The sequence below is a fragment of the Amblyomma mixtum genome, chromosome 1, assembly GCF_055824585.1.
Source record: "Amblyomma mixtum isolate Tamu chromosome 1, ASM5582458v1, whole genome shotgun sequence".
Classification (NCBI taxonomy): Eukaryota; Metazoa; Arthropoda; class Arachnida; order Ixodida; family Ixodidae; genus Amblyomma; species Amblyomma mixtum.
Window position 1 is genome coordinate 271,724,473 of NC_143012.1, and position 26,198 is coordinate 271,750,670.

Sequence of the window (26,198 nt, forward strand, 5' to 3'; positions counted from 1 at the left end):
TGGAGCATGCATCGCCTCTACGGCCCCAGGACCGGACCGCTCAGCACCCCAGGGACACGCAAAGATCGGTAGTTCGCGCCCGTAAAGCGTGCTCCCGACGCATCGCGCGTGATATGTGGCGCCAACGCACTTTAGTCGGCAACGCTCGCACTCTGCGGCTTCTGGAGCGGATATGATGGATGGCAGTGGCTTCGCTACCCCCGTTGCCTCCATCACATATTCAGTCTGGCTATCGGTTCACCCTGCGCTTGCTGCCCTCTGGCGTCCACCTCACGAGGGCTTGCAGACTGCGAGAGGTGTAGGGTTCGATGATTAGGCGGAGATCCGGGAATACCCAGAAGTTTTTCGTTCTCCTTCCGGAAGTGCGCCCACTCCATGTCTTCTACGGATAAGCTTTTTAAGTGGTGTTATGTGGATGAAGAATAAGTACGGTTGCAATTTTTCTGTCCACGATGGCTTATCAGCAGAGTGTGCGTAAAAATCTTCCATTAAGCTAGATCCACACGACAGACTGGTCCGCGGATGAAATAGGGACGTCACTGGTGACTTATCCATCATCCGTCAGCAGTTTGCATACGCACGGCGGGCTGCGAAAGCATACGGCGGAGTGGATAGCCGGGATATTCTAGAAACCGTTGTGCTCTTCGCTCTCTCGTGCTGCTCCATAGTGCCTTCCGAAAAGCGAGACTGGTACCACACCCACAACTGCGCCAGCTCAAAGGAAATGGGCAGCCGACAACACCTCGCCTAACATGGTCATTTGCTGAGACAAAATGCCCTACACTGAAAAAGAATAAAAACTCGAAAATGCGTGGCTTCCACACTGAAGAGTTCCACTCCTTTTAGAAACGCAGCACACAGCCACCAGAATGCGACAGGCGAATGCCATAGAGCTTCGCCTGCGAAGCCTGCGCCATCCGCTTTGTCCCTTGACCAACATTTTTAAAAGTGGACTAATTCTAAGTGGTCGTGTCGAAGCGTTGCTCTTTGGACGGAGGCTTCCATATGGCCTCTTTTAATTTTTCTGGCAATGGTTGCTTAATGAATATGACTTTCGGCAGCTGAGGCCGATGTAACATGATCTAATCCCTACCTTGGCGGCTGCCGAAAACGATCCTGCATTGTGTGATATCGGTGCAAGTTGAAGAAATCCAGGCCGTAGAAATAATTCCGGAGCCGTCAACTTCGGCGTCTCTGTTAGCCCATGTGCAGCTTCGAGGTATAAGCCAAGGTGATTTAAATCGCGTACTGTAACGTAAAACAACATAGCAGAACTGCGTAACATCCGATACAAATACAGAATATACCACAGCAACCTATGCGGTATCATAACATAGAATAACGTACCATTCATGCCATAACATAGCATAACATATAACTTTCCATGCCATATACTTGCATACCTTTTCATAGTGTGTTGAGAGGAATTATTTTTTTTCTGGTTCCTAATCATAAATAGTCTATATACAAAGTAACTCTACTCTACATGAACTTAAGCAACTTCATAAATGAAACAGCTGAAGTATAGAGCACGAAAAGGCGGCTCTGTTGGATCGACTCTCTTCGTCAGTGGAAGCAGCCCCAACACCTAGGTAGATCCTGCGTGCTGGCGAGAAAAAACATCCCCAAGCAGTTCTCTCTGAAAAACCGCTTGGGGTGGCAGGGTGGAGGTGCCGCAGAGGGAAACAATGGGGGTTGCGGAACCGTGCCTCCACTGTACCACACCGCTTCGCGCTCAGGCCGTGTAGCCGTTACCGACTATCGCTCAATTACGTCCTTCAGGCCAGCGAGACGCGTCCGTGCGTGCGCACACGCTCCCGGCATCGGAACGGGCCTCCTTTCTATCGCCACGCTGATGCGGGTAGCTTGTGTGAGACAATCGCATTTCGCTCCCCTCTTTCGCTCTGCAAGGTGTTGCAAGGACCCGGGGGAGCGATTGTGGCGGCGGATTCTTCGCATCAGCAAAAACGCACTGCACTGGCGCCTCGTGTCTTCGTGAGTGTATTATTTATGGGTAGAGGCTGCCCAAAAAATAAATGGGCGTAAAGATCACTTCATTAATAGCCATCACTTTATACCGTTCGGCCTTATAAAAGTCGCCTGCTGAATATATTTCTAATCACACACACTTCCACCACTGCTCAAGCCTTGAGAACGTTCGCTAAAGTGCGGCTTATGCCGGCAGGTGAACGCAGGAATTGTTAAACGGCTGAAACTTCAAGTCGAATGGTTCTCTAATTTGTATCTAATGACCACGAACGGCGTTTGCAAAACAGCGCTGCTGGTAGGAGGGAGGTATACTAGCAAGTGTTTCGTTGTTCCCGCTAGCAGTACCCTGATTTTGTTTTCACTTATCTGCTCATAGAGTAATTCACCATGCTCACTTGCCTTACTTAAGTATGCACCGTGCATTGCTTGTGTGAAGGAAATGTCTTGAAGTGTGTTGATACGCTGGAACAAAGATCCCGATTCTAAATGAAAAATGCTCTCCCCAAAAACTTACCTTCGGGCAATGACGCAGCGGGGATTAAGGTTCATAGTTTTTCTATTTTACCCTTTGTTTACCAGGATTAGTTTTTTTCTTTACAACAGTCAAAAGGTGTGATAAACAGTACCGGATGCGGTTTCCCCACAATGCGAAGACGGATGCTAGCAAAGTGGAATTATGGCAAGGAAACTCTCTTGCAACTCTCGCTTAATGGAACCCGTAACTGGAGAGCTACTGACGCGAAAGTTTGTTGAAGAGAAGGCTATTGTGAGAATTTGTACATTAAATATCTACCTTTTTTCATTTATGTCTCGCGAGTATCCCGAGTATCTTTAGTATTTCCTTTTCTGCAGTGTGCTAAACTTATTAGTACATGATTGCGATGGCAGCCGGACAACCTTTACTGAGGTTGTCATTCATGTTTATGTGTCTATGTGATTCTTAAGTCCGTACATCCTTACTTACTGCTACACCATTGCATATTTACGTATTGTTATAAATGTTTGTTCCCTGCTGTGACTATACTCACTAAATAATGTTTTTTGTTCTGACGGGTATACTTTGTTTAAGAGGTTTCATACTATTCTTGTAATTGTGTTGTGATTTGTCGAGCTGTATATCGCCTGTGCGAGTGATGTGATTTCTTTACATTTTCTATAAAGAGTAGCGTGCGCAGCTACATATCATCAACCGCTCCTTTCGTGTCCACGTAAATAAAAAAAAAAGCCTGGCCACGCCTTTGGCCGCCTAGTATTTGCGAACTTATTGAGGAACGGGTAATAACAATAAACCACAGCGCAGTCACGGGGAATAATGCGAGATTCTTTCTGAGGTGTTTGCGAGATTCGTATGATCCAGTTTAGGAGCAGAGAAGAGACTGTATCCATGCAGCCGGCGTTTTGCTTGTTCCGAGTACATCTTACTTAATTCAAAAAGCAAGTGAAAATGGTCGCGCCAGTTTCACCGTACTTTTGCAAGGAACGAATTTTAAACCGAAGCCAGCCATATTGAATTAAAGCTTTCAAGTTCTTTGATGCTTTTCGCTGTATTTATGAATTTGGCTTGTTCCACTTATTGCTGTTTTTTAGAAGAGCGTCAAAGGTTACTCACAGGAATGTCTTGGCTTTTAATGTCGTTCTGGTGGCAGAGGCCTTCAGAAAATATTCATGCATTCATGGATGCTGTGCAGGATGCCCTGCACTCAGCGCTCACCCGAGTCTTCGAGTTTGCGTGATGGCAGTCAAAGAACAAAGATAGCGCGGAACGCGCAAAAGCAGCAGGCAGTAAAATGCCGAGCTAAATCCACTTGCGCCAACACAAGCGCACCCTAAGTGTGCGGCGCCTACATTTCTAGAAGAACATTTCTAACACTCTAGACTGCGCGTTCGAAGCGTCAGCGTCGCTCAAACAACGCAATATCGCAAATCATAATACCGTGGCTATCTCATTTCACAGAAGCTGAAAGCCGTCTGCCACACTTTTTTCGGGCAAGTGAAAAGAGTGTCTCCTCTTTCGGGGATATCTGTCTATCCGTGGCCGAAGGCGAACAGTGCGCACGCGGCCTATTCTTTCGCCAACCCTTTTTCTTTCAATTACAGCACAAAAATGGCAACTAACAACGCTCTTTGACGCGATGCTGTGGCAGAATGGCGCATGCTCTATAGTACCGCTTCGTCATCGTCGTCAACCGTGCCTAACGCGTTTGCAGTTATCTGCAGTGTCGTGCCGACAGCTCTTTGCTGCGGGCTACAAAGTTAACAGTGCTTTTCTTAGAGCGAAATTTCTACTTCACTACCAAAGCTGCAGAACCCGGGCCCATCACTGAAGCCTTGATCTGGACAATAAATAAATAAGCAAATAAATATTGCCGGCGGCGCGAACAAACTAGCTTTGCTGGACACTGCAGGAGAGCACTATACTATCGGCACAGCTGGTCACGCCTCGTGTTAAACTGCAGCACACTGTCGTGCTGTGCATTACATGTTGTCTTCGTCAACTTTCATATTTGGCGCGAACAGATCAGATCAGCTTAACCGCGATCACAGCTTAACCCTAGTCCAATATGGTTGCCAGACGTGCTGACGACCCATCAAAGCCAAACTATGAGCCAATCAAGCTAAGCACGTGCTTTCGCGTGGCTACTCGGTCCAACTGCGCTAAAACCCTACCATTTTTATGCAAACGCAGTCCTACATATGAAACCAACGGCTGTCGACGCGTTAAAAAGGGCTTTACCGTGACGCTCACACTCATGGGAGATGACGACATTTGTACGTATACCTATTATGACTTGACGCTTAAGATTGTTGTTGCCTGTCCGCACGGCTTTGCTGTAGCCGGCAAGCACGTTGGGTGTGGCCAAGCGGGTTGCGCACAAGAATGACGCTCCAGGCCTGGAGTGTGAAGTACAGTTTTGACCAACATATGAGCTGGGGAAAAATTAGTGAATGCTGAAGCCAACGAATTCAACACGCGACTGTCTTGGAAGCGGCAGCAGCAGCTTGGGCCACGTCAGCAATACCGACTGGAGCCGTTTAATGACAAAATCACGAATATTTCTTTCGCCATTTCCGCCTGCTGAAAACGTCGGTGCGCTGGCTTCGCGAGAGCTACGTGGCGACCCATGTATGCGGAAACTCAGTGGCGTGCCTCAGTCGTTCATAGTAGAAAAAAAAAGTTCTCTGTCCTCTTAGATTTTATAGGAGCTAGAGTTTAGAAGGAAGAGTCAGCTAAGGCCACAACCCTATATATCACCACACCACGGCGGATCACTGTATATGGGACGTCTCCGACGCACTGGGCAGAAGTGGTGCCGACGACCCAGCATTGCGACGGCTCATTTTTCCAAAACTGCTGTGGCCCGTCGTTATATTAGGTCCTTTGCCTTCTTCGCGGCAGCGTCCCAGACATCGTGGAATGTGTCGGCGGCGCATACGCTGGAATAAAGGCTCTTTCAAAGTCTAACCGAGACGTGGTAAAGCAATCAATCAGATTTTCTTGCTTGAGCAAGAAAAACTACGGCATGAGCAAACATCTACTTTCACTTCCTTAAATGTTTGAGCGATGCACAGGCATGAAATCAAAAGAACTTATTTACACCATTGATCAAAAATTTGGAAACGGAGAAACATGCGCCACTCACCACCTATTTAGGCTTCGCAAAGTTGATCTTCAACAATAAAAAAAGTTCAACTCTGAACGCGAGTACAGGCGTAAGCTAAACACTGGAGGGCAGCGAAGTTTGCTAGCTTTGCGCTCCAAGTCCTTTATTTTGCCGTCAAGGTGTATGCTCAGGCATAGTTTTTGCAAAAAGAGAATAATTACTCATTGACATCCAGCGCAGCCATACGGCTACAGTAATTACTCTCTTATTATAAATCAACTACACCTTGGGGGATTCCCCTAAAACATTTGACCATCACAGTTCCCACTCATTTGGTAGAGCGATTGCTCTGGTGAGGTTCCCGGGTTCGAACCCTGGACTGGGACGATTTTTTCTTTAACTGCAACGCTTCCGAGAAAGCAGCCTCGGGTGGATGTAAATGAGTAATTACTCCCTTTTTACAAATCTACTCCACTTTGGGGGATTCCTCTAAAGCATTTCACCAGGCATAGTTTCTGTTTTGTGAAATCAATTTGCAGCGCAACGAAAGGCTGCTCAAGGACAGGCCTCAAAAAAAGAAGCTAGGACCTGAGTTTGCGATGATCTGAGTTGAAATGAATTGTTAAAATGTCCTCTCATTCTTCGTGTTGCTGTTTTGGTTAATCGTGAAACATAAGTCTCCTGAAATGTTATTAATATTAGGAGCTTGCCCAGAGCAATAACTACCATCAATTCCACGTTAATGAGCTCTAGTCAGGCTGTACATCTTCATAGACATTATTTCTTTTGACGTAGTCTAAATACCATTCAAATCGACGACGTCACCACTGCTCCCGATCTTGACCTAGCAGTGCAAGCAAGCACCAAGAATAGTAAGCGGTATGATAGCAAGCAAACGGGGGTATCGTGACATCTGAAATTAGAGTGCTGACTTTTTAAATGCATGCCTACTTCAGGGTGCTGAATCGTCAATTTTACCTCGACAGACTGACTTCGCACCGGTACAAGGTGCAAACGTGCCCATTGTTGATAATGATGCCGAACTTCAGTGTAGTTATAGCTATAAACGAAACCGCTCCTCCGCCACCGTAGTAGGCGCTACGCCGCCTTTTGTCACACTTGACTGCTCAAAGGCAACCTGCAGAACCACAGCTAAATTCAAACCGCGCGCGAAGTCCACGCCACCATAGCTGATGACGTGACCGTTGCGTTCCCTCGCTCTACAAAGAAAAGTATAATGGAATAAAAATATTTCTGAAGCGCATTCAGTGGGCATCTTGCAACGTATTATATTCATACTACTCAAGCGGTGATAGAAATTGGGCTCATCTACGCATACAAAAAAAAGGCCAAGTATAATCGTGGTGAAAGCTTTTCTATTTTCTACACCAGTCTACATTGTTTTAGTCTGGTTACATATCTAGCCCACACCGCAAAATTTCGTACAGAGGTATTCTAATGTCAAGAAGTGCACAGACCCGCTAATTCCAAGAGACTGATATTTATTGCGCAACATTCTTCTCACCCTCGCAGAAGACCGTTACTCTCTTCTGGAAAGTGGCGAGCTGCTGGTGCACAAGGCCACGCCCGAAGACGCCGACCGGAGCTACCGCTGTAGAACGCGGCACCGTCTCACGGGCCACCTGACCGCAAGCTCAGTCGCCGGCAAGATCACCGTGTCTGGTAAGGTACCTTGAGGCGCTCAGGAGTCAGCAGACATGGAAGCCTTTACTCATCCGAAAAGCTTAAACGAATGTGTACAGAGTATATTCAGAAAATTATCACCAAGCAAGCAGTTATTATACCGCTCCATAGTTTCGTTTACGGGTATTGTGACTTATTAACAATGCCAGGGCACCTGCTAAACATATACTGTACAACTGCTTCAATTCGCTGGGCTAAATCTCCTCAGCGTTCTACTACTTATTTCAGACACATCAATCAGCTCTAAACTGTCTAGTACTGCTCATAGTGCTCGATGGAGAGTAGTCTGGGCATGCGCCTAACTTATTCAGCGTAAAGAAGAGAGCAGCGAGAACGGACTAAGTACACTAAAGGAGATGAATTAGATTCCTGCATACTGTTAGTGATCGGTATGCTATCAATTGTTTTTTTTTTTAAGTATGTAGGGTACTCGTACTGCGGAAATTCTCCGTGGTGAGCAAACCACATCGAATCCCATCAATTCGAAGCCAACGAAACACGTAACGCAATAGCAAACAGTCAAGGAAGATAATCTGGAGAGAAACTTGCCTGAAACTGCACAGGTGAAACGCATGAGAGTTTTGTGATCAAATTCAATTTTCAATGCCAGTTTTGGTACCGGGGAAAAAGAAGCACAAAGTTAAGTTTAAAAAAATATATTAGATGCGAGGAAGAGTTTAGGCTCTGACCCGGAGAAGCTGTCTAAACCATGCCGCAAATCTAGTTTTGAGCGCCTATTCAATTCGCGTTGCTGCAACGCTCTTTTGAGAAATAAGGCCTGCGGCTGCTGATTCAGTGATTTCGTCGGCGCTGGTCGCACGCTTTGACGACAACACCCTCGGAAGACGTGCCTAGAGTTTGGCATGTCCTCGGGCGGTTTTTTCGTCGCTCCGAAATGTGAGTCCGCACGTGTGCTCGCAAAGTAATTCCTATTGAGCTGAAGGTGCGACCGATTCGTCTTCGCATCGTTCTCACGTACAAACATCGCTTTAGATGCTTGTAAAGGGCTAACGGAAAGAAAGGGGGGTAAACTAGCGTCGTGGCACTTTCCTTCGGGGTGTCGCTGGTTAAGGAAGACTCGATCAAAGCGCAAAACAGACTACCGCCCGGCAGCATAAACAGCGCAGTGAATTGAGCTCCGCAGCTCTTTTTCAAGCCTTCGATGCGCTCAGAATGTGCGAATCATGGAGCGAGCGCCTTTCTCTTGTTTTCAAAGTCTCTGTTCTAAATAATTAAAAAATTGCTTGGGCAGTACCGACTGCTGGTCATGCAGGTTCTATAACAGATGTGCGAGAGAAAAATCTCCATTGGCTTTCGTGGATAATTCGGCATCCATGAGGCAAATATAACTCCGTAATTCTAAGGTTCGGCAAAGAAATAGACACTTCGCCAGCTTAGAACGAATGTTTAAACTTCTCTGAAGAGAGCAGATGACAGTAATTATTCTGTCCTCATTTTTTTCACTGCATTGCGATTGATGTTTTTTTTAGATCTGTTCCTTAATTTGACGAGGCGTAATATTCAGAAAGAAAAAAATATTTAGCAGGGATTTGCGCAGTGTATGCTGACTTCTGGGTATCACCGTATCAGAGTTAATTTTTCGTTATCGCAGATGCGCACGCAATGACACAGGTGAAAGTCACCCTCAACTTTCCCGAAGTCAGGACAACTGTGGGAAGCCATGTTGACCTACCTTGCGTCGCTCAAGGGTACCCACCCCCACATTACACGTAAGTAATACGTGTCTCATGCGTGAGCACACTATGAGATAATAAAAGAACCAAAAGGACCCATGTATTCGTTGTTACGCCTCGATTACCCCACTGCATTAATGAGTGCGATTGGTTCAATGTTTTGGTGTCAACCATTCAGAGTCAATTACACCAGGTTGGTTATCACTAAAGAAAGCTTTACGTACGATTTGGGTTACGTCACTTGTAAACGCCCACGCGGCAGCAACGGTGAATTAGCGTGTATCGCGAGTCTAATTATAATCCTCGCCTTTTCGCAGCGTCGGAGAGCTAACATTTTTTTATTTTCATTTATTTTTCAATATTCCAACGCCTTCCAGGTGTGGTCTGTGTGGCGGATACAAGAAACGAGAAAGCTAGCGTTTATACAAGCATATTTATGGAGATTTTGTGCAGGCGATCAGCCAATCAGATAGACAGAAATCACCACACACGAACACGACAAACGCAGTATGGTGTCTTAGTATGATCTTAGATTAGTATGGTGTCTTTTATACAAATCTTTGCTTTCGACATTCTGCTTCGCAACGTACGAAATGAATGCCAGTTTTTAGCAAATCTCTTGTTGTTCCGTTTTGCGCTAATTATAGACCAGCACGATAGGTGCGACTAAGTGCAGCTGGGTGAAAGTGAAAAAAAAACCGTCACTTTTTAATGCATTGTCACAGCACTTGGACATGATTCCAGAAAGCCATACCTGCCATTCTCTGTATTTTGTCATGCTCAGAATACAGGTATATAAAATGCTGTATTTTGTCGCCTGAGCTTCCCTTTGCGTTCATTTCAGAAGTCTCGCTAGAACTCCCACCTACATTTTAAGGAGCACTAGATCAGAGGACGATTGTACTCGGTCGACACATCCAACCCGCATCTACCAGAACAAAAAAAAAAAGCTTGTGAGGCGGCTAGCATAAACAGCGTGGTGAAACTAAAGAAGGGGTGTCCACAGAGACGACAGGCTAAGCTCTGTGCAGTGAAGGGTTGCTTAATCCGATTCCTGGCAATGTCGAAATCTGTCGTGATCGCGACACCGACTCGGACGCTGCCCCACTCTGGTCACGCAGGTGGTACCGCGAGGACCGCGCAGGCAGGCGCCTGGCGGTCGCCGAGTCGGACCGGCTCCAGTCTTCCAACGGCGTGCTCAGCATTCGCGGCGTCAGTGTGCAAGACGGCGGGCGCTACGTCTGCGTAGCCCGGAACACCGTGGGAGAGCAGAAGATCGAAACTCTGCTCTCGGTTGCAGGTGGGTCGTTGCCTGCTGGCATCCCTGCTATGCGGCCGTCAATAGTCGGCGCCTCTCTCGCAGCTATGCCCCGGGCTTGGGTATCGACTGTGCCTTTTTCTTGTCATTAATTCCGCTTCTGGTGCTTTTTCAGGGGGGGGGGGGGGGGGGGGGGGGGGGTTTAGGCTACGCATGTTGCTTCGATGCTGAGACGTTTGTCGTTGCACGCTTAATAAGGGTATCTGAATAACGTGTGAAACGAAGTCAGTATTTCGCTTCACATTTTTGTCTCCCCACGTTTTGTGATGCGTTTATTTTCTTTCAGTTGTAGTTGTGAATCTTAGATGAAGCATGATTTGAATTTCTCGCCCCGAGGAGGGAAACATTCGCGGCCGAAACAGATGTGCATATTATGCTTAATGGTATCTGTGCGTTGAAGCTGATGAATATTTCTTTTTAATGGCATGAGGGGCAGCTTTCTTCAAACATGGCATAGCACAAGCAGTTCACTTTACTCGAGGTGGGTTTAAAGGCTCTTTCACACCCAATAATTCTGGACAAAAGTATTTTTGAACGGGAAAGACTTTATAAACGTAATTTTTTGACATACTGTAAGATTGAAATATAACAATCAATATATACGCAGGTCTCCCGTCGATAGGCTCGCATTTTTTTGCTTTTGACGTTCGGGCTATCGTGAAAAGCATTCCCCATTTATTTTTATGGCAGTCTTAAGTGCTCGATGTAAGCAGTGTAATAAAATTAAAAGGAAGATAATGCTACACATCGCAAGAATGGACCATTACCTTCCATATTTTCATTACATTATCTTCCAATTTTGCAGCATTCAAAATTTTTGTCCAGCAATGTCTTACACGTTGTGATCATTTCAACCTCGAGAAGACCAGGCTCACGAGGCTAAGAGACAGCTTGAAATCTGCGAAAGCTTGCGCGTATTTTGCAGTTATTCACTAGTAACAACAACGCACTGCAGTTACACGCAGAAATATATGGACCGCTGGAAAAAACATAGAGAATTTTCTCCTACATTCTCTGAACGTGCGAAAGCGGAATTGTATGAGTGATAACGAGGACGGTGAGGACAGCGAATTCTCTGACAGAGCAACGAAGAAAAAAAATTCAGGTGGAACTTTGGCTATCTAAAGTGCTGCAAGGCGAAAGCGTTTCCTGGCGCACTGTTTTTCTGTTTTTTTTTCCCCATATTGTATTTTTATTTTTATTTTTTATATTTTATTCTTTTTTATACTTTTGTATTTAATAATTGATGTTTTTTATTTACTTTATTTTATTTATGAAACCCATGCATTCACTAGATGCGCCTTTATTCATGCTCAAATTTATTCAAGATGTGGTAGCGTCTCCACTTCAAATACCAAAGGCCCCTGTTTGATTCCCGGCTGCTAACGACAGTATGAGCCATTAAAGGCTTTCGCCTTAAAATTCCGACTTTCTGTTATAGTTCCAGCAGGTATATGTTTTGGGTAGAAGTGCTGTCACCGTTTCCGCAAGCAGTCTTCTGCCTAAAATATGGTGGCAGGTTTTAAACCTGTAAATACAGGCTCGTTTTTGGTGTCTGTAGTCTGAAGCCTTTGAGTGAAGCGCGCTTTTGAGCCCAGCCGGTGCCTTCGCAGTCTGTGTCAAGTCTGTGTCAAGAATCAAGGACTGAACGAAAACATTTTTGCTTCGTGATTGCACAACCCGCTCTACGAAGAACACTTGGGGCTGAAAAGGGTAAACAGCTGCATGTGATCGATGTTTGCTCTTTGTATTGGAACTACCACAAGCAAAACGGGCAAAAAGGTAATGTGGGCATTTAGCGATGGCTTTACTTACGACCTTTGACGATGTGTGTTATATGTCTTCTTGTGTTCGCCGTGTTTCTGAAAAGTTTAAACCGCGCACTTTCTTTCCTGTTTAAGCGCATAACCACTTGCTGTTCTTCTGTAGCTATAAGTCCTCTCAAACCAAAATAAGATCTGTTTTTTTAGGTGAGTACATAGTCCTCGCGCTAATATTGTAATATCAACTACTCGCCGAAATCTGATCTCTTTACCTTCTAATGTTCTAAAAACGAAGCCAGAATATAGGTAAACAACGCTGATAATGTTTAGAGAAAAATCTATCGCTCATTATCTTAATCAATGCAACAACAAAAATTAACGCTTTGCAGAACTTACAAAGACGCCTGAAAGACAAATAAATAAAGCGTTCAAATAATTTACAAAGTAAAGAAGTTCTATTCAACATTATTACGCCGTAGTAGTAGCGCTATGCTTATTGCGAGGTTTCAAATAACGCAATTTTTATTGACGTTCCAAAAGGCACGCGTTTTCAGGCAACATTAGCGCTGGGAGTTAAGTACTAACTATGCGTAACTTTCTAAAACGTCATCATCAGCCTGACTACACCCGCTGCAGGGAAAAGGCCTCTCCCATGTATCTCCAATTAACCTCTTCCTTTGCCAGTTGCGGCCACCGTATTCCCCCAAATTTCTTAATCTCATCCACCCACCTAACTTTCTGCCGTCCCCTGCTACGCTTGCCTTCTCTTGGAATCCACTCCGTTACCCTTAAGGACCAGCAGTTATCTTGCCTTCGCATTACATGCCCTGCCCAAGCCCATTTCTACCTCTTGATTTCAACTAGGATATCATTAACCCGCGTTTGTTCCCTCACCCACTCCGCCCTCTTCCGATCACTTAACGTTACACCTATCATTTTTCTTTCCATTAACTTCAGCTGAACCCTCTTCGTAAGCCTCCACGTTTCTGCCCCATAAGTGAGTGCTGGTAAGATACAGCTGTTGTATACTTTTCTCTTGAGGGATATTGGTAAAACCTCAGTCGCTAAATGTTGTGCTTTGTTTCCCTGCTTGCCTTCCTACTCGCAGTGCCCCTGAGTGCGCGGCTGGAGCCTCGGCTTCAGACGGTGGCCATCGGCATGCCGGCCGAGTTCAACTGCAGCGTGGAAGGGCAGCCCATCCACCGCGTCACGTGGCGCAGGGACGGAGCCCCGTTGCTTCCCGACGGCCGCATCGAGCTGGTGGCCCAGGGCAGGCTCCGCATCCGGACCGTGCGCCGGGAGGACGCCGGCATGTACCAGTGCTTCGCCACCAACGACCGCGACTCGTGTCAGGCCGCCGCCAGACTTCGACTACACGGTGAGTCTCAAGCGCAGCGGGCCTGCCACATTCTTAGACCATAGAGTTTATTACTATTACCTAGAGGGACAGCTGGCGGCGCTGCCCTTCAACCACCATGGACGCTCAAAGCATCATGGGACGGTGAGCTACTTGGTGCGGGACAGTCGAATTTTTTCGGGAACACGGAGTGGCACTACTGAGATGTTTCATTCCGAAAACGCTGTTCGTGTGCGCGCAGACGACTTTCACGCGAACGCAGTGTGCAAAAGCCATAGTAGCGAAAACGCAACGACACACGACGCCAATAAAAGGTTCCACTTTTCCGAATTTTATTAAAAACCTCTTAAAGTATCTAAGCAACAACTTTTTTTTTTGATAACATATTTACTTTTAAAAATGCGCCTGTTAATTACGAAATATTAGTTTTCGTAGTGTTCATTACTTGGCCAATAGGAAAGCTAGTCATCTCTCATTTTGGGCAAACTTTGCATTTACGTGCTTTTCTGCTCGTTTGTTGCAATCTATAGAGAGGATATTAAATGTTAGGGCATTCTTGATTATCGAACAGCTTTATTTTTTATTATTTTTTGGCCAAAAGTTGTAGTTCTGCAGTCGGTAGCTCACCGCCCCATGATGCTTTGAGCACCCATGGTGGCTGAAGTGGTCTCGAGGAGCCTCCATGCAAACTCCCATAGACGCGGCGCCAGCTTTCCCTATAGCTAATAGTAAGAAACTCTATGTCTTAGACGGAACGTCGCAATTGGTGTAAATTAATCCCGAGCACTACACTACGGCCTCACTCTACCACTTGTGTAGCTTCGGCAGGTCAAGCCCCATCAGCGACTTGACACTCTTCTTTTGCGTATGCCAGTCAGTGCAAAAATTTTGGCCGTTAATGAAAATTTAGGACGATATGCACGCCCTCAGTGTGCTTCGGTACCTAGAATATCGACGATCACAATAACACGGCCCTCAGGCATTGAATATAAGCGTCCAGTCTTGTGAATATGGCTGTCCGATTCGTGAAACTGATTATGAATTCACTGCTCTAGTTAAAAAAAAAGCAGCATTTCTTGTTATCGTAATTTTCAAACCTTTTTGTCAACACTATCTCGTCTGAGGTCCAGCATATGCTCAGATGATCACATAGTTGGGGGATTAACTCAAATTTAAACCGTTGTTTTTCGGAGCGCAGGTTTAATCTCACTTAAGGCAAAATAGATGCGTTAGACTTTTATAAGCTTATTTGCAAACGGAACGTTGTTATACGCTAAACTCCCGTCGCCATGATAGAGCAGTGAACGCGTGCACTTTCAGAGCTATCGCAGGGTGATTTGGAAAATGCAGTAAGTTAAACGCAGACGCATTTGCTTTGGGAACATGCGGAGAAATTCGGGACAAATGAATTTTCCCTCAAGCGTATTAGCCACAATAAAAAAATTGGTAGGCTAGAGGATATTAGGGCGTTCAGAAGAACGACAAATGTACTGCTGGAGAGGATATAACACAAGTATTATACAGCCTACTTTTGCACTGGTGGAGTTGGCAACAGGAAATATTTAGGGGTGTGCGAATATTCGAAATTTTCGAATATAATTCGAATATTACATTTTTAGTATTCGAATTCGATTCGAAATCCAAGTATTCGTGTTGTCTCGAATATTCGACCCGACGCGAATATTCGTATCAAGCCGAATATTCATTGTGAGCACCGGCGTTCATTTCGGTCCGCAAGCCCTATTGACAGGGACATAACAACAAGGCGGCGCCCAGAGCAATGCGCATTCCTTCCTCTAAGGGCCATGCCGTAGCTGACTGCACTGGTGAGCTTCTTTGTGGCTATACCTGCGAAGCTGGTATAGTCAGAGCTGGGCACGAAGTACCTCGCAATACGTGCCAGTTCAGTGCCAATTGAGAGGGCATTCTCTGTGGCTGGAGAAGTCGTTTCAGCTAGAAGGGAACTACTTCTGCCTGACCATGTGGAGCAGCCGGTTTCCCTTCACGACAACCCTTCATATTCATCCCAACAATGTGTTTTTGTGCTTATGGCAAGCTAGCCTTGATCAGTGCCGTGTACCAGCCATCTTCTATGATATTTCCACTCTTCTAAAAACAATGTTCGAGACTTTCATACTTTTTGTGCAGCCACACACACCTTTTGTGCTCATTTCATCACTGATAGTTGAACTGTGATGTTCTTGGGTGCTCAAAAAAAGGTTTTGTAGTGGTTAAATGCGTCTATCCTTGATTATTCGATATTCGATTCGATATTCGGAGCCAATTATTCGTATTCGATTCGTATTCGAAGAATTTGATATTCGCACACCCCTAGAAATATTTTTGGCAAACGCTGTAGGAACGTTAAAGTGAATTTACACGATAAAAGAAAACCGTCGGCACAATATTCACGGAATGGTATTTATAGCATTTATTTCATTCGCAGAACTTACATTTTGTAAAGAAATCGGAATAAAAAATTATTTCGCCTCGCTCTTCTATTGCTAACAAACAATTTTTAGTGCAGACTCACGAGGCAAAAACCAACAACAGATAATGCGCCTACGTGACACAGACAGTTCTCAATTACATATAGATATGCCTTTATGGCGGGTTCAAAGGAAGATGTTTTACAGTATGAGTTTGTCTTTCAACTTTTTGACTACGAATTTACTCCAAACTTCCACAGAAATATTCGTCGTTGAGACGTATCAAAAACTGCCTAAAGTCATTGAACCCCTCAAAACTATCTCCGGGAAAGGCAAAGACCTGGCCATAAATAAGCTAACAAATGCTGCAAACGGAGAGATGGTAGTAATTTCACTCCCCATCGGCCTTCTGGCTTATTTGTGTCATACACTCGGTGAGATCACATTCCTTTTTATTGCCCAAATTCCTTTCATACCACTTAGATGAAGAACTTTTATTCATCTTTCTTTGCCTCCAAACTCAGTGAACAAGGAAAATACATTTATGAGAAGGAAAAAAAAGTAAGCTTAGCAGAACCTCAAAAACCAGACGCTAGCCTCGAGATGGCTTTTCTCGAGGGATTCGATGTGAGCTGCTGCGTTATTAATATCACGTCCATCCTCCTGCAAAGATGATGGCCGAGACACCTGCCATCTCATGAATTTTTTCAGAACTCATTTCTTACTCTATTTCATCATGAAGGTGTTAAAACCTGGCGTCCACCTTTAGAATAAGATAGCTTCAGACATCCCATTTTCCATTAATATCTTCAACCTGCATTGCGCAGGGTACAAATTTTGAGAACAATCATTAAATCTGAATTTTGGCGAAGAGGGCTAAAGCTAGTTGTTGTTGACTTCAGCAGGGCAGCCTTTCACCAGTTTGTGTTTGCAGCTCGAACAGACCGCAGTCGTCTGGGCCTATTGCTTGTTGTTAGAGCCCAGGACAACGGGGGCATTACGGGACTGCTGAGGACTGCTAAGTGGGTCGGTTGACGCTTTTCCTTTTATTACCAAGTAAAAGCCCGACAATAGGATTCACCTGGTTAACGCTCAGTACTGAACTGAGTGCTTACCGAAAAACAAATGCGCAACAAAACAAGACACCTCATGGTTCATTCATACAAAACGAGACATTTAAGCTGCAAACAGGATTTGGTTCTTTATGACCGGTAATCTTTACTCCCCTTCTTTGTTCCCAGAGGAGAAGAGGGTTATGTTTTGTAACGTATATGTTCTTCTTGCACCGTATTTCACTACTGGACTATCAGGAGCTTTTTTGTGACTTGACCTTTGAAAACATATTTCTGTAAGCTCGCACTAGTCGTAGCTACCATAAAATGCGGTTACGTACACTCAGGCCGGAATGAAACGCGAACACGCATATGTCATACATTTCTGCTTTGCAGCGAGATATTTCTTTACAACCTATTTTCGATTATGCAATTGAGTAGGCCCTTTGCCCAGACATATGAATCAGGCTAGTTGTACACTTCAGCTGAAAGTAGGCAGGTAAAATATTTGTTTTCTTGACATGCTCTGTTCGCGTTTAATTCCGGCCTGACTGTACATCAGGAGACTATTTTCGTTATGTAGTTGTTTTATTTTTTTTGGAAACCACACGAATTTTCTCACTGCTTCACGCAGTTCGAAAAGACAGAACAAAAGCGCACGCAGTTACTTTTTGTAAACCCCATCCTAAAATAAGCGACGCTGGCTGCAAGGCTCAGAGACCGTTATTCCAGGATAAGGATCGCATCTGGAAAACGATGTGAGCCTGCTTTTCTTTCTTGTAACCTAATAAGCCTGCCTCGGTCGGGTGAACCAAGCGGGACTACTTGCGCGGAAGGCTGAGACCAAATGGAGAAAAAGTCCGGACAAAAGCATGTATACCCTGCACAGCAAGGAGCTCCCGTCTCTCTATGTACGCGGAAAGAGCGCGCTCTCTTTGACGGACGTTGGAGGGCAGCATGGTCGGTTGCGTTTCCACGGACGTCACCATTAACCCACGGACTTAGGAACGAGGACGACACTGAGGTATCCCCTGTCTCAAGAACGGTAAAAAAAAAAAAAGCACCACTGACTCCGGCGGCCGGAAGAGAAACGAAGCTTTGTCCTCTCTTCCGCAGCTTACGATGACGACGAGCAGTAATCGATATGCCATGGATGAGCCCAGCTGCCAAGCGAGGGGATTTTTTTCTCCGAGTTTTCTCGTTTTGTTTTTGCTTTGCGAGTTGCCGTCATCTTTCTTAGTTTTTCCTCATTTCGTTTTTCTTTTTCTTCGCGATCATTACATGCTCTATTTTTCGTTACTTTCGCACGAAGCTTCTTCAGAACATGCGTGCTCGAACTGGTGACACATGTCGCGTGCTTACTGTGCTCCCTAAGGAAGTTTACCGGTGTGTTTCATTTTTCTCTCCATATTAAGGCGACATAGTCGCTTCGAAAGGCTATCCCGCCGTATATGTCCGAAACAAGTTTACCGGACATTCACAGCGTAACAAGCGTTTTGTTGTTGTGTTGTGTTATAAGGCCCATAAGCATCTAAGGCCATATTGTGCCAAACGTATAGAATGCCTCCCGCCCATTGAGCCGCTGAGACGCAGTTCACGCGAGAACAAAAGCTGACAAAGGTGAATAAAGAATGGACATTTTAGTTGACATACCTTTCGAGTGTACTTCTCCATAAAGGAACAACTGAAACTGCAACGCGCATTAGGAGGGGAGACACCCGAATGCTTCCTCATCTGCATTCAAGGCGGAAAGCAGGGCTAGTTTGTGTGTGATCATTAATTAAAAGACCAGCGCATAAAACACAGACATAGAAGAACATAGAAGAGAAGAACAAGTAGACATAGAAGAGCATCTGCGTGCTCGGTTTTAAATCGCAGGGCGCAAATCAATAAACGTAAGTTCGTGGACCTATGCAGTTTAGGTCCTTATTACTCTCAGGAACGAATACGTTCACATAAAAGCTGCAAGTTTCTTTCTTTTCAGAGTTTTTGTTACCTCCTTCTGCTTGTGGCATTGTCGCCGCTTCTTTCTAGCTGTAACGAAACAATATGTAAATTTTTCCTTAGTTTCAGCAGCCTTCATTTCAAGCGATGTTTGCTGTTCCGATCGAAGTTACAGTTTTTAAGGCGACTGCTTGGTAAAGTAATGCTTGTCTACATTTTTAGAACATAGACAAGATGCACTGCGGAACGGAGTTTCGACTTCCAAGGGAAGGAATCTTCTTTTCCTAAAGTAACCGACTTAACGTATTTTGCTTCTGAGCCATATAAAAGGCACTTATGATAGCCCTTAAGCTCTGAATATGCGTACGGTAAGCAGAACCTTTGTCCTCACCTTTGGGGACCATTTTTTGTCCGCAGGAGTGAAGCAGCCGCGTTGCATGGTTACTTACTGTTCTTGCAGCTTGAAAGAAGTTACCCTGCGGGCTGCTCTGGAGGAATATCAAACTTTTATCCCGAAGCATGTCCTGAATTCTAGCTAACAATTTTATGTTCAACAATTCTCTACCGGGTTAAAAAAATAAAAAAACTTCGCGTGTCGATGGAATTGCATAACCAGGCGTGGGTGCGGCAAGATCTCTGCGACCAGAACCGACAACGCACTCCCTCGCCAGAACAGGATTTGGCCACCCTGCTGTAATACTTGGCCGCAACCTTCTATGAACAAACAAATCAAAAAAAAATTTACGCGAGATTTGCTTTTGGCGCAATCTGTATGTCATAAAGAAAACACGTGTTCTTTTTATGTGGTCAACTACATTCCATCATTCATAAGCTTCCTCAATGAAATTTCTGATTTCTTTACATGCAATTAGTGAAGCGCCATCAAATCGGTGCCTAGAAAGTGCTGGGAAAGGAAGAAATTATTTTTATCAACGTGCTGTCTGAAATGGCTACCCTATATTCACGTCACTGCTCCTCTCTTCTGTAGTGTTGCTCTCTTCGCATTATAATCTAAGGGGCCAAGGATTTACAGTGTCATTTAATTATTTAATTGGGTGTCATTTAATTATTTAATTGGGCATCAGTGAAGGGCACCCAATATCCGTATTAAGAACGAATTCCGTTCACTTAGTACCACTAAGATCTACTTCTTCGTCCTAACGTTTTTCTTTCATTCTTTACGCAGACATATCTCCGAAACTAGTGGAAACCTTCCAGCCGCTGATGGTGAAGAGGGGAGACCCAGTATCGCTACTGTGTCGAGCGCGTGGCAGCCCAGCGCCCGAGATCAGCTGGGCTATCGACGGCGACTTCCTCTACCCTTCGCATCGGCTCAAGATCAGCGCCGACCGAGGCGCCTCTGAAGTGGAGTCCCTGCTCAACATCTCTGAGGCACGCGTCGAAGACAGCGGCGAGTACAGTTGTGTGGCTCGGAACGACATCGCGACCGAATCGCACTCGGCGAGGCTGAATGTGCAGGGACCGCCTTTCGTCAGACCCATGCGCAACATCACCGTGGTGTCAGGCACACAACTCACGCTACGGTGCCCCTATGGCGGCCATCCTATCGATTCCCTGGCTTGGCAAAAAGGTAAGCGGAAGTATCTTTTCGCAACCCAGGTTGCTTGGCCGTAGAGAGTAGTGGCGTGGCAGCTACGGCGACGTGGGAAGGGGTGTTGAAGGCAAAGAAACAAATAATTTCATTGGATGTGCTTGCAATCTCACAAACTTTACAAGCGGAGGAGATCCGACTGAGCTAGAAAGCGAATTGAGAAGGCTGTGTTAGACCACTTGCGCAGAGCTTCCACCACCCTTCGCCACTGCCAATATTGCCAGCAAAGCAGACATTTGGGCTAGTTGGTGTAAATTCATAGTGGAAAAAACAGCGCAAACTTTGACAGAAAACACAGAACAAGAGGGGAGACACTACAAGCGCTTTCAGCGCTTGTAGTGTCTCCCCTCTTGTTCTCTGTTTTCTGTCTTAGTTTGCGCTGTTTTTTCCACCATCAATATTGCCAGCGCTTTTTCCAAGTTCGTCGCTATAACCTATCACTGGCATTCCCCGATGATAGGAACGGGATATTTCCCCTACACTTGAATATGTCGACACCGGCTGGTTGCCGGCGGTTAGTCGTGAATCGTGGCGCAAGGCTAAGCTGTTACCGTGCTGCCTAAATGGAGTCCTCAGGGCGATACACGGCCATTTGCTCTGTTGGTTTGCGGACTTCCCTAAAGAAAGAGCTTAAGAAATTTGCAGAAACTCACAATGCTGTTTTTTGCCAAAGTAATGGTCGTACCGAATATGTGTGGTTTACCTGGCGATCTGCGCTTCGCTTTGAGTCTTTATGCTGCCTTAGGATAGCACCTAACACCGCACAGTGAGCATACTTAACGTGTTTACTGCTGTCATATAATGGCAAAAACAATGCATTTCTGCAGACGTAAAAATAAAATTGTCACATTCTGCCATGCAGCAAGAAACTATTGCGAATTTAATTGATGTCAGGTGCACTGACCGGAGCCATTTGCTGATTCACGACTACGAGGGGGTACCCAAAAGAAACCGGACTTATTTTTGTTCGAACTTATTTCTTCACATTTTAAGCACAGACCTTCAATCTCCTTCAAAGTATTCCCCACTTGCAATGATACGCTTGTCGAATCTTTCATTCTATTTTTCACAACATTGTTTAAATTCATTTTTTGTGATGCTTCACAGTGCCTCCGTCGTTTTTTTCTTCACCTCAGCAACATCAGCGAAACGCTTTCCATTCACCTATTTTTTCATTCTAGGAAACAAAGGAAGTAGCACGGGGCAAGGTCGGGAGAGTATGAGGGTTGAGGAATAGGGGTCATGCCATTTTTGGTCCCAAATTGTCGTAGAGACAGGGCGGTGTGAGCAGGGGCATTGCCATGATGGAAAAACCAGTCACCCGACCGCCACAAATCTGGCCGCTTCCACCGCACACCCGTTGCCCAATCTTTTCAAAACATCCAAGTAGAAAGCCTGGCTAACTGTCTGACCCTGCGGAACAAATTATCAATGGACGACTCCTCTCACGTCGAAAAAACAAATCAGCATTGTTTTGAGGTTTGGTTTAACCTGACGAGCTTTCTTGAGGCGAGGTGAATTTGAAGTTTTCCATTGCAATGATTGTTGCTTTGATTCAGGATTCGATTCAGGAACACTTGAGTTGTCCCCATAGCATCGTCCTTGTACGTCTTTCTTAATATTTCAGGAGTTTCCATTCAACTTTTTCCGAGCAAAAATCGTAATTTCACCGGCGCACGCTGTTCACGAAAATCAGCCATTGCAAAAACGACGTTCACACAAAACAGTCGTCACTCTAAAACTCTGCCTAAACTAGTCTGACCTCCTTCAACGACGGCACTCGGCTTACTGACTCTGGAATGTTTGTTCTATGCGCTCCTAGTGGCAAAACGCGGTACCACAGAAGCTTTGCCGAGCAAAAAATTTAGTCCGGTTTCTTTTGGGTACCCCCTCGTACTTAGAAACCTTGCGCTGCGGTTTAGAAAACAGTGTCCCTCTGTGTGTGTGCGATCGTATGTGCGCGTGCGTGTGCTGCGCGCATGTGCACAAATGTGCACACATGTTAGATGTGTACGTGTTAGTGCCCTTGCGTGTGTGAGCATAAGAGTATGGGCATTCCCACGTGCCTGTCGTCGGATGCTTTTGAGTGTGCGTGCGTGTAGGGGCCAGTGTGCTTGCGTGCGTGGGCGGATGCGTAGGCTTGTTTGCGAGTGCATCTCGTGCGTGAAGAGAAGTGCAAAATGAGTTGACTGGTCGTTTACGAAAGCACAATTTTTTAGGCACAATGTAAAATCCAGTAAAGATAGCAATACGGCACAGTTCTACTCCTTCTGAATATACTGATACCAAGCTCATATCAGTTCCTCCAAACAAACGAGAGAAATACCACGTAAAGCGGAAAGTGTACTTCTAACATCACGAACAGAAATAGAGACAACGCGTATGTGCACTTACTGAGTCGAGCGAAACATTTTGAGCGTTTGTTGCGGTGCTCTGATGCCATCTCAAAATGTGTCAAAAGCAAAGAGCGTGAAACGGTCTTTCAAACGAAAGCAAAATGACCACTGTTGACGCGCAGTTTCTGAATATCCATCACGTGGAAAATCCTTTCTACGCTCGTCCTTTGTTTTTCAGGCGCGCGATTTTGAAAATACACTTTATTAAGGATCCTTTTGAGTGTGCATATTTTAAGGGTATACAGTTTGATGTACTTTCAGTAAAGAATAATATTTTTTTCTAAAAAACGACTTTTTCACAATTTTTCTCGCAATTTCAATCTAGCTCCTGCTCACTAATACAAAACTGGCGATAATAACTGGCGATAATCGCCTGCCTGAAGATAGCGCTGCTAACTGAAGCCAATTGGCACGACCGGACGATGTCCCGGATTAGTAGGCATCTATGTGAATTCAAAACTATTACAGGAATGATGCTAAGAAGATGATGAAATGAACAGTAGGCTTTTTTAGAACAAATATGATGTCTCGACCAGATAATAATATTACTGTTGAAATAGATATTATTATTGTGGCTCATGGCGGCATACAATTCCAAATTAAATATGTGCATATCAATAAAGCAAGTGCTCCTTCATTCTCATGCCACCAACCCCATTTCACAACAATAATTAGAGTAAGTAGTAAAAAGTAGTTAGACAGATAACGGCTCAAAAAAAGAACAGCTTGAAAATAAAAATACCGATAATGAGGATTTATCTCATATGTCGTAATATGGTCGCCAGTGCATTTTTAATAATGTAAACTTATCTGTCCAGCTATAAGTAGCGCAATACTACAAGCGTGCGTCTCCGAAGTCGTTTTTGTTACATTCTGTGCTTTTTTTTATTCCATTTGAGACAGAACACTGGTCACTTGATTTTGTTGATTTTACTACTGTATTTGGGCACACATGTCCCGTGGGAGCTCCATACTTTGCGCACGGTGTCGATGTCCATAGTGAAACTTTGAAGGATACCAAAGGAAGGTAAAAGTGCGTTAAAAGTCAGTAAAAAAAAAATGGCTGAGGCTTAACTTGGTTAACCCTGGTCAGATGAGAAGCATATTGATGGCCAGGCTTGGTAATACATGGCTTTCCTTGGTTGAATACTTGGTCATTTTAATACAACCACTAGAAGCCTTCGTCGTGGGGGAAGACAATGACATGGCTACAGCGGAACGCCGACTAACCCCGAGACGCGCGTTGGGTGAGCGCCTGGATTGCCACGGAAGCCGCGTCCGCCTGCCCGGTGGAGCGAGCGTTTCACCTACACCGAGTGTGAACGCGCGTTCGAAATGCGCGGGAGTGTGACGTCACCATACCACGTGATTCACACGGCGTGCAACCGCAGCGACGGCACAAGTTGGAGCCCCGTTTCTCCACTGTCGTGACGTCATCGTGTCACGTGGTGTGACGTCATGTATCACGTGATTTGGAGGCGCACAACCACAGCGACGGCGCGAGGTGGGCCCCCGTTTCTCCACTGTCGTGACGTCATCGTGTCACGTGGTGTGACGTCATGTATCACGTGATTTGGAGGCGCATAACCACGGTGAAGGGCTGAAGTGGTAGCTAAAGTAGTATGCTTTGCATAAAAGAAAACTTCAGCCATTTTTTTCTTTTGCTGCGGAAAATGAGAAAGATAGAGACAACTTATCCTTTCGGAAGCTTGTAGCAACGCTAACTTTAGATTTTTTGATGTTTCATTGGGGTCGCTTTTGAAAATGCTGTAGTAGCTTCTGAATTTAAAGATAATACTACAACTTTGAAGTTTAAACTTTAGGGTTCGAATAATAGCGGATAAATCACACGGGGACAAAAACGGAATAACGATAACAAAAACATTGGTTGTATTCTGGAAAGGTTACATACGTCTTCTTCCGACGACTCCTCTTTTCGCACACTGCTCTCGTCCACCCGCCTTTTCGGCCACAAAGTTCACAACACGCCCTTTCTCCCCCCTCTGCACGTACGCATGGTTAAGTGGCCACGTCCCCCACTCCTCGCACTTGCACTGTGGCCGGCATCTGCTGTTCGGTCCGCCGTCTTTTGGGTGCCGCCGTTCAGATGTCTCCAAGACGGCCATGCTTCCTCCTGCCGTCTGTGTGTGATTATTCCTCATTCCAGCAGGTTCGCGTTTGCCGTGGAACTGCTGTTTGTAATTTGTTTCTTTACTGCTGCTTCTGCTCTATGCTTCTTTACAAATGTTAATGCAAAGAGCAGCATGGTTACATAAATGAATGGATGATTTGCACCTAAAATAACAACTCCAAAGAACCAAATAACAGAAAAAAATGACGAGAATTCTCCTAGCCTTGCCGAACGGCACATTCCGTGAACCGCTCAGGGCTAGTCGTCTTGCTGTTTTCTTTGTTACGGGTCGTTATTTCCCACCGTTACTGCGAATTTAAATCATAACTCAAGCAATGTGAAGTACACCACCGCAAGCTCGAAACGGGAACGAACGAGGCGCGTGGGGCGATCGCCAGCTGGTTTCCGTTTTCTCATAGGAAAGAGGAAATACTTTTTATTCTTCTTCCTGTTGTTTTTTTTTTTCAATGCAAATTTTATTTTACTGTTCATAAGCCAGCCTTTTTCTTCGTATTCCTATTGGTTCATTTTTCACCTCAACGCGCATGACCCGTTCTTAGTAAAACTAAAAAACAGGGCTACTTTAAATGTCTGAGTATTCGACGGGGGATCCAAAGTAAGTTTCCTCGCTCGTCTTTCCTTCCCCCGCAGCTGTGTCTAGGTTTTGCTTCCATGCTCTTCGCCACGGCAAAAGAGATAAAATCGGAATGGCAACGCAAACCTCTGGCTCCTCTCTATGTTAGCGTAACCATCGTATCGTCATTTCCCTCCCCTCCCCCCCCCCCCCTCCCCTTCCTCTTCCTTCCTGGTTTGCCTGAGCGGTCCTGGTAACCGAGCTTCACGATGCAGTTTGCTGAGAGGCCGAGGGAGACGATTCAAGTGGGAACGCAGAAGGCTCGGGTCGACGGAGCGTTTACAAGCAGTGTACGAAATTGTCGGACGCGTTTCGCTTAAACCCAGAGCGAAGGAATCGCTCTAGTCGAAAGATAACAAGCCTTGAAATGTACCAAATACAGATACGCAAACCAAGCGAGGCCAGCCCACGGGCAAACTAGGCTATTAGGTGAAGATGGAAAACCTGTCTGTGGTTTTCGTTCAACTGAGAGAGAGATCTGATTGCTCTTTGAGAACTTGCAGAAGTAGGAAGAAAAGATGGGAAACGGAGAAAATGTACTATAAAAAAAGCAAGGCGCTCGCAAAGGAGAAA

General features: G+C 45.3%; 1 protein-coding gene across 1 annotated transcript in view; it reads left to right on the forward strand.

Annotated features, from left to right (window-relative positions):
- The window catches only part of LOC149371685 (cell adhesion molecule Dscam1-like), a 93,703-nt gene that overhangs the window by 21,454 nt on the left and 46,051 nt on the right, over positions 1–26,198 (forward strand). The window contains exons 4-8 of the mRNA XM_089580974.1: positions 7,125–7,274; positions 8,908–9,025; positions 10,111–10,289; positions 13,179–13,448; positions 20,039–20,443. Of these exons, the coding sequence (XP_089437100.1) occupies positions 7,125–7,274; positions 8,908–9,025; positions 10,111–10,289; positions 13,179–13,448; positions 20,039–20,443 (1,122 nt within the window). The remainder of the gene's footprint in view (positions 1–7,124; positions 7,275–8,907; positions 9,026–10,110; positions 10,290–13,178; positions 13,449–20,038; positions 20,444–26,198) is intronic.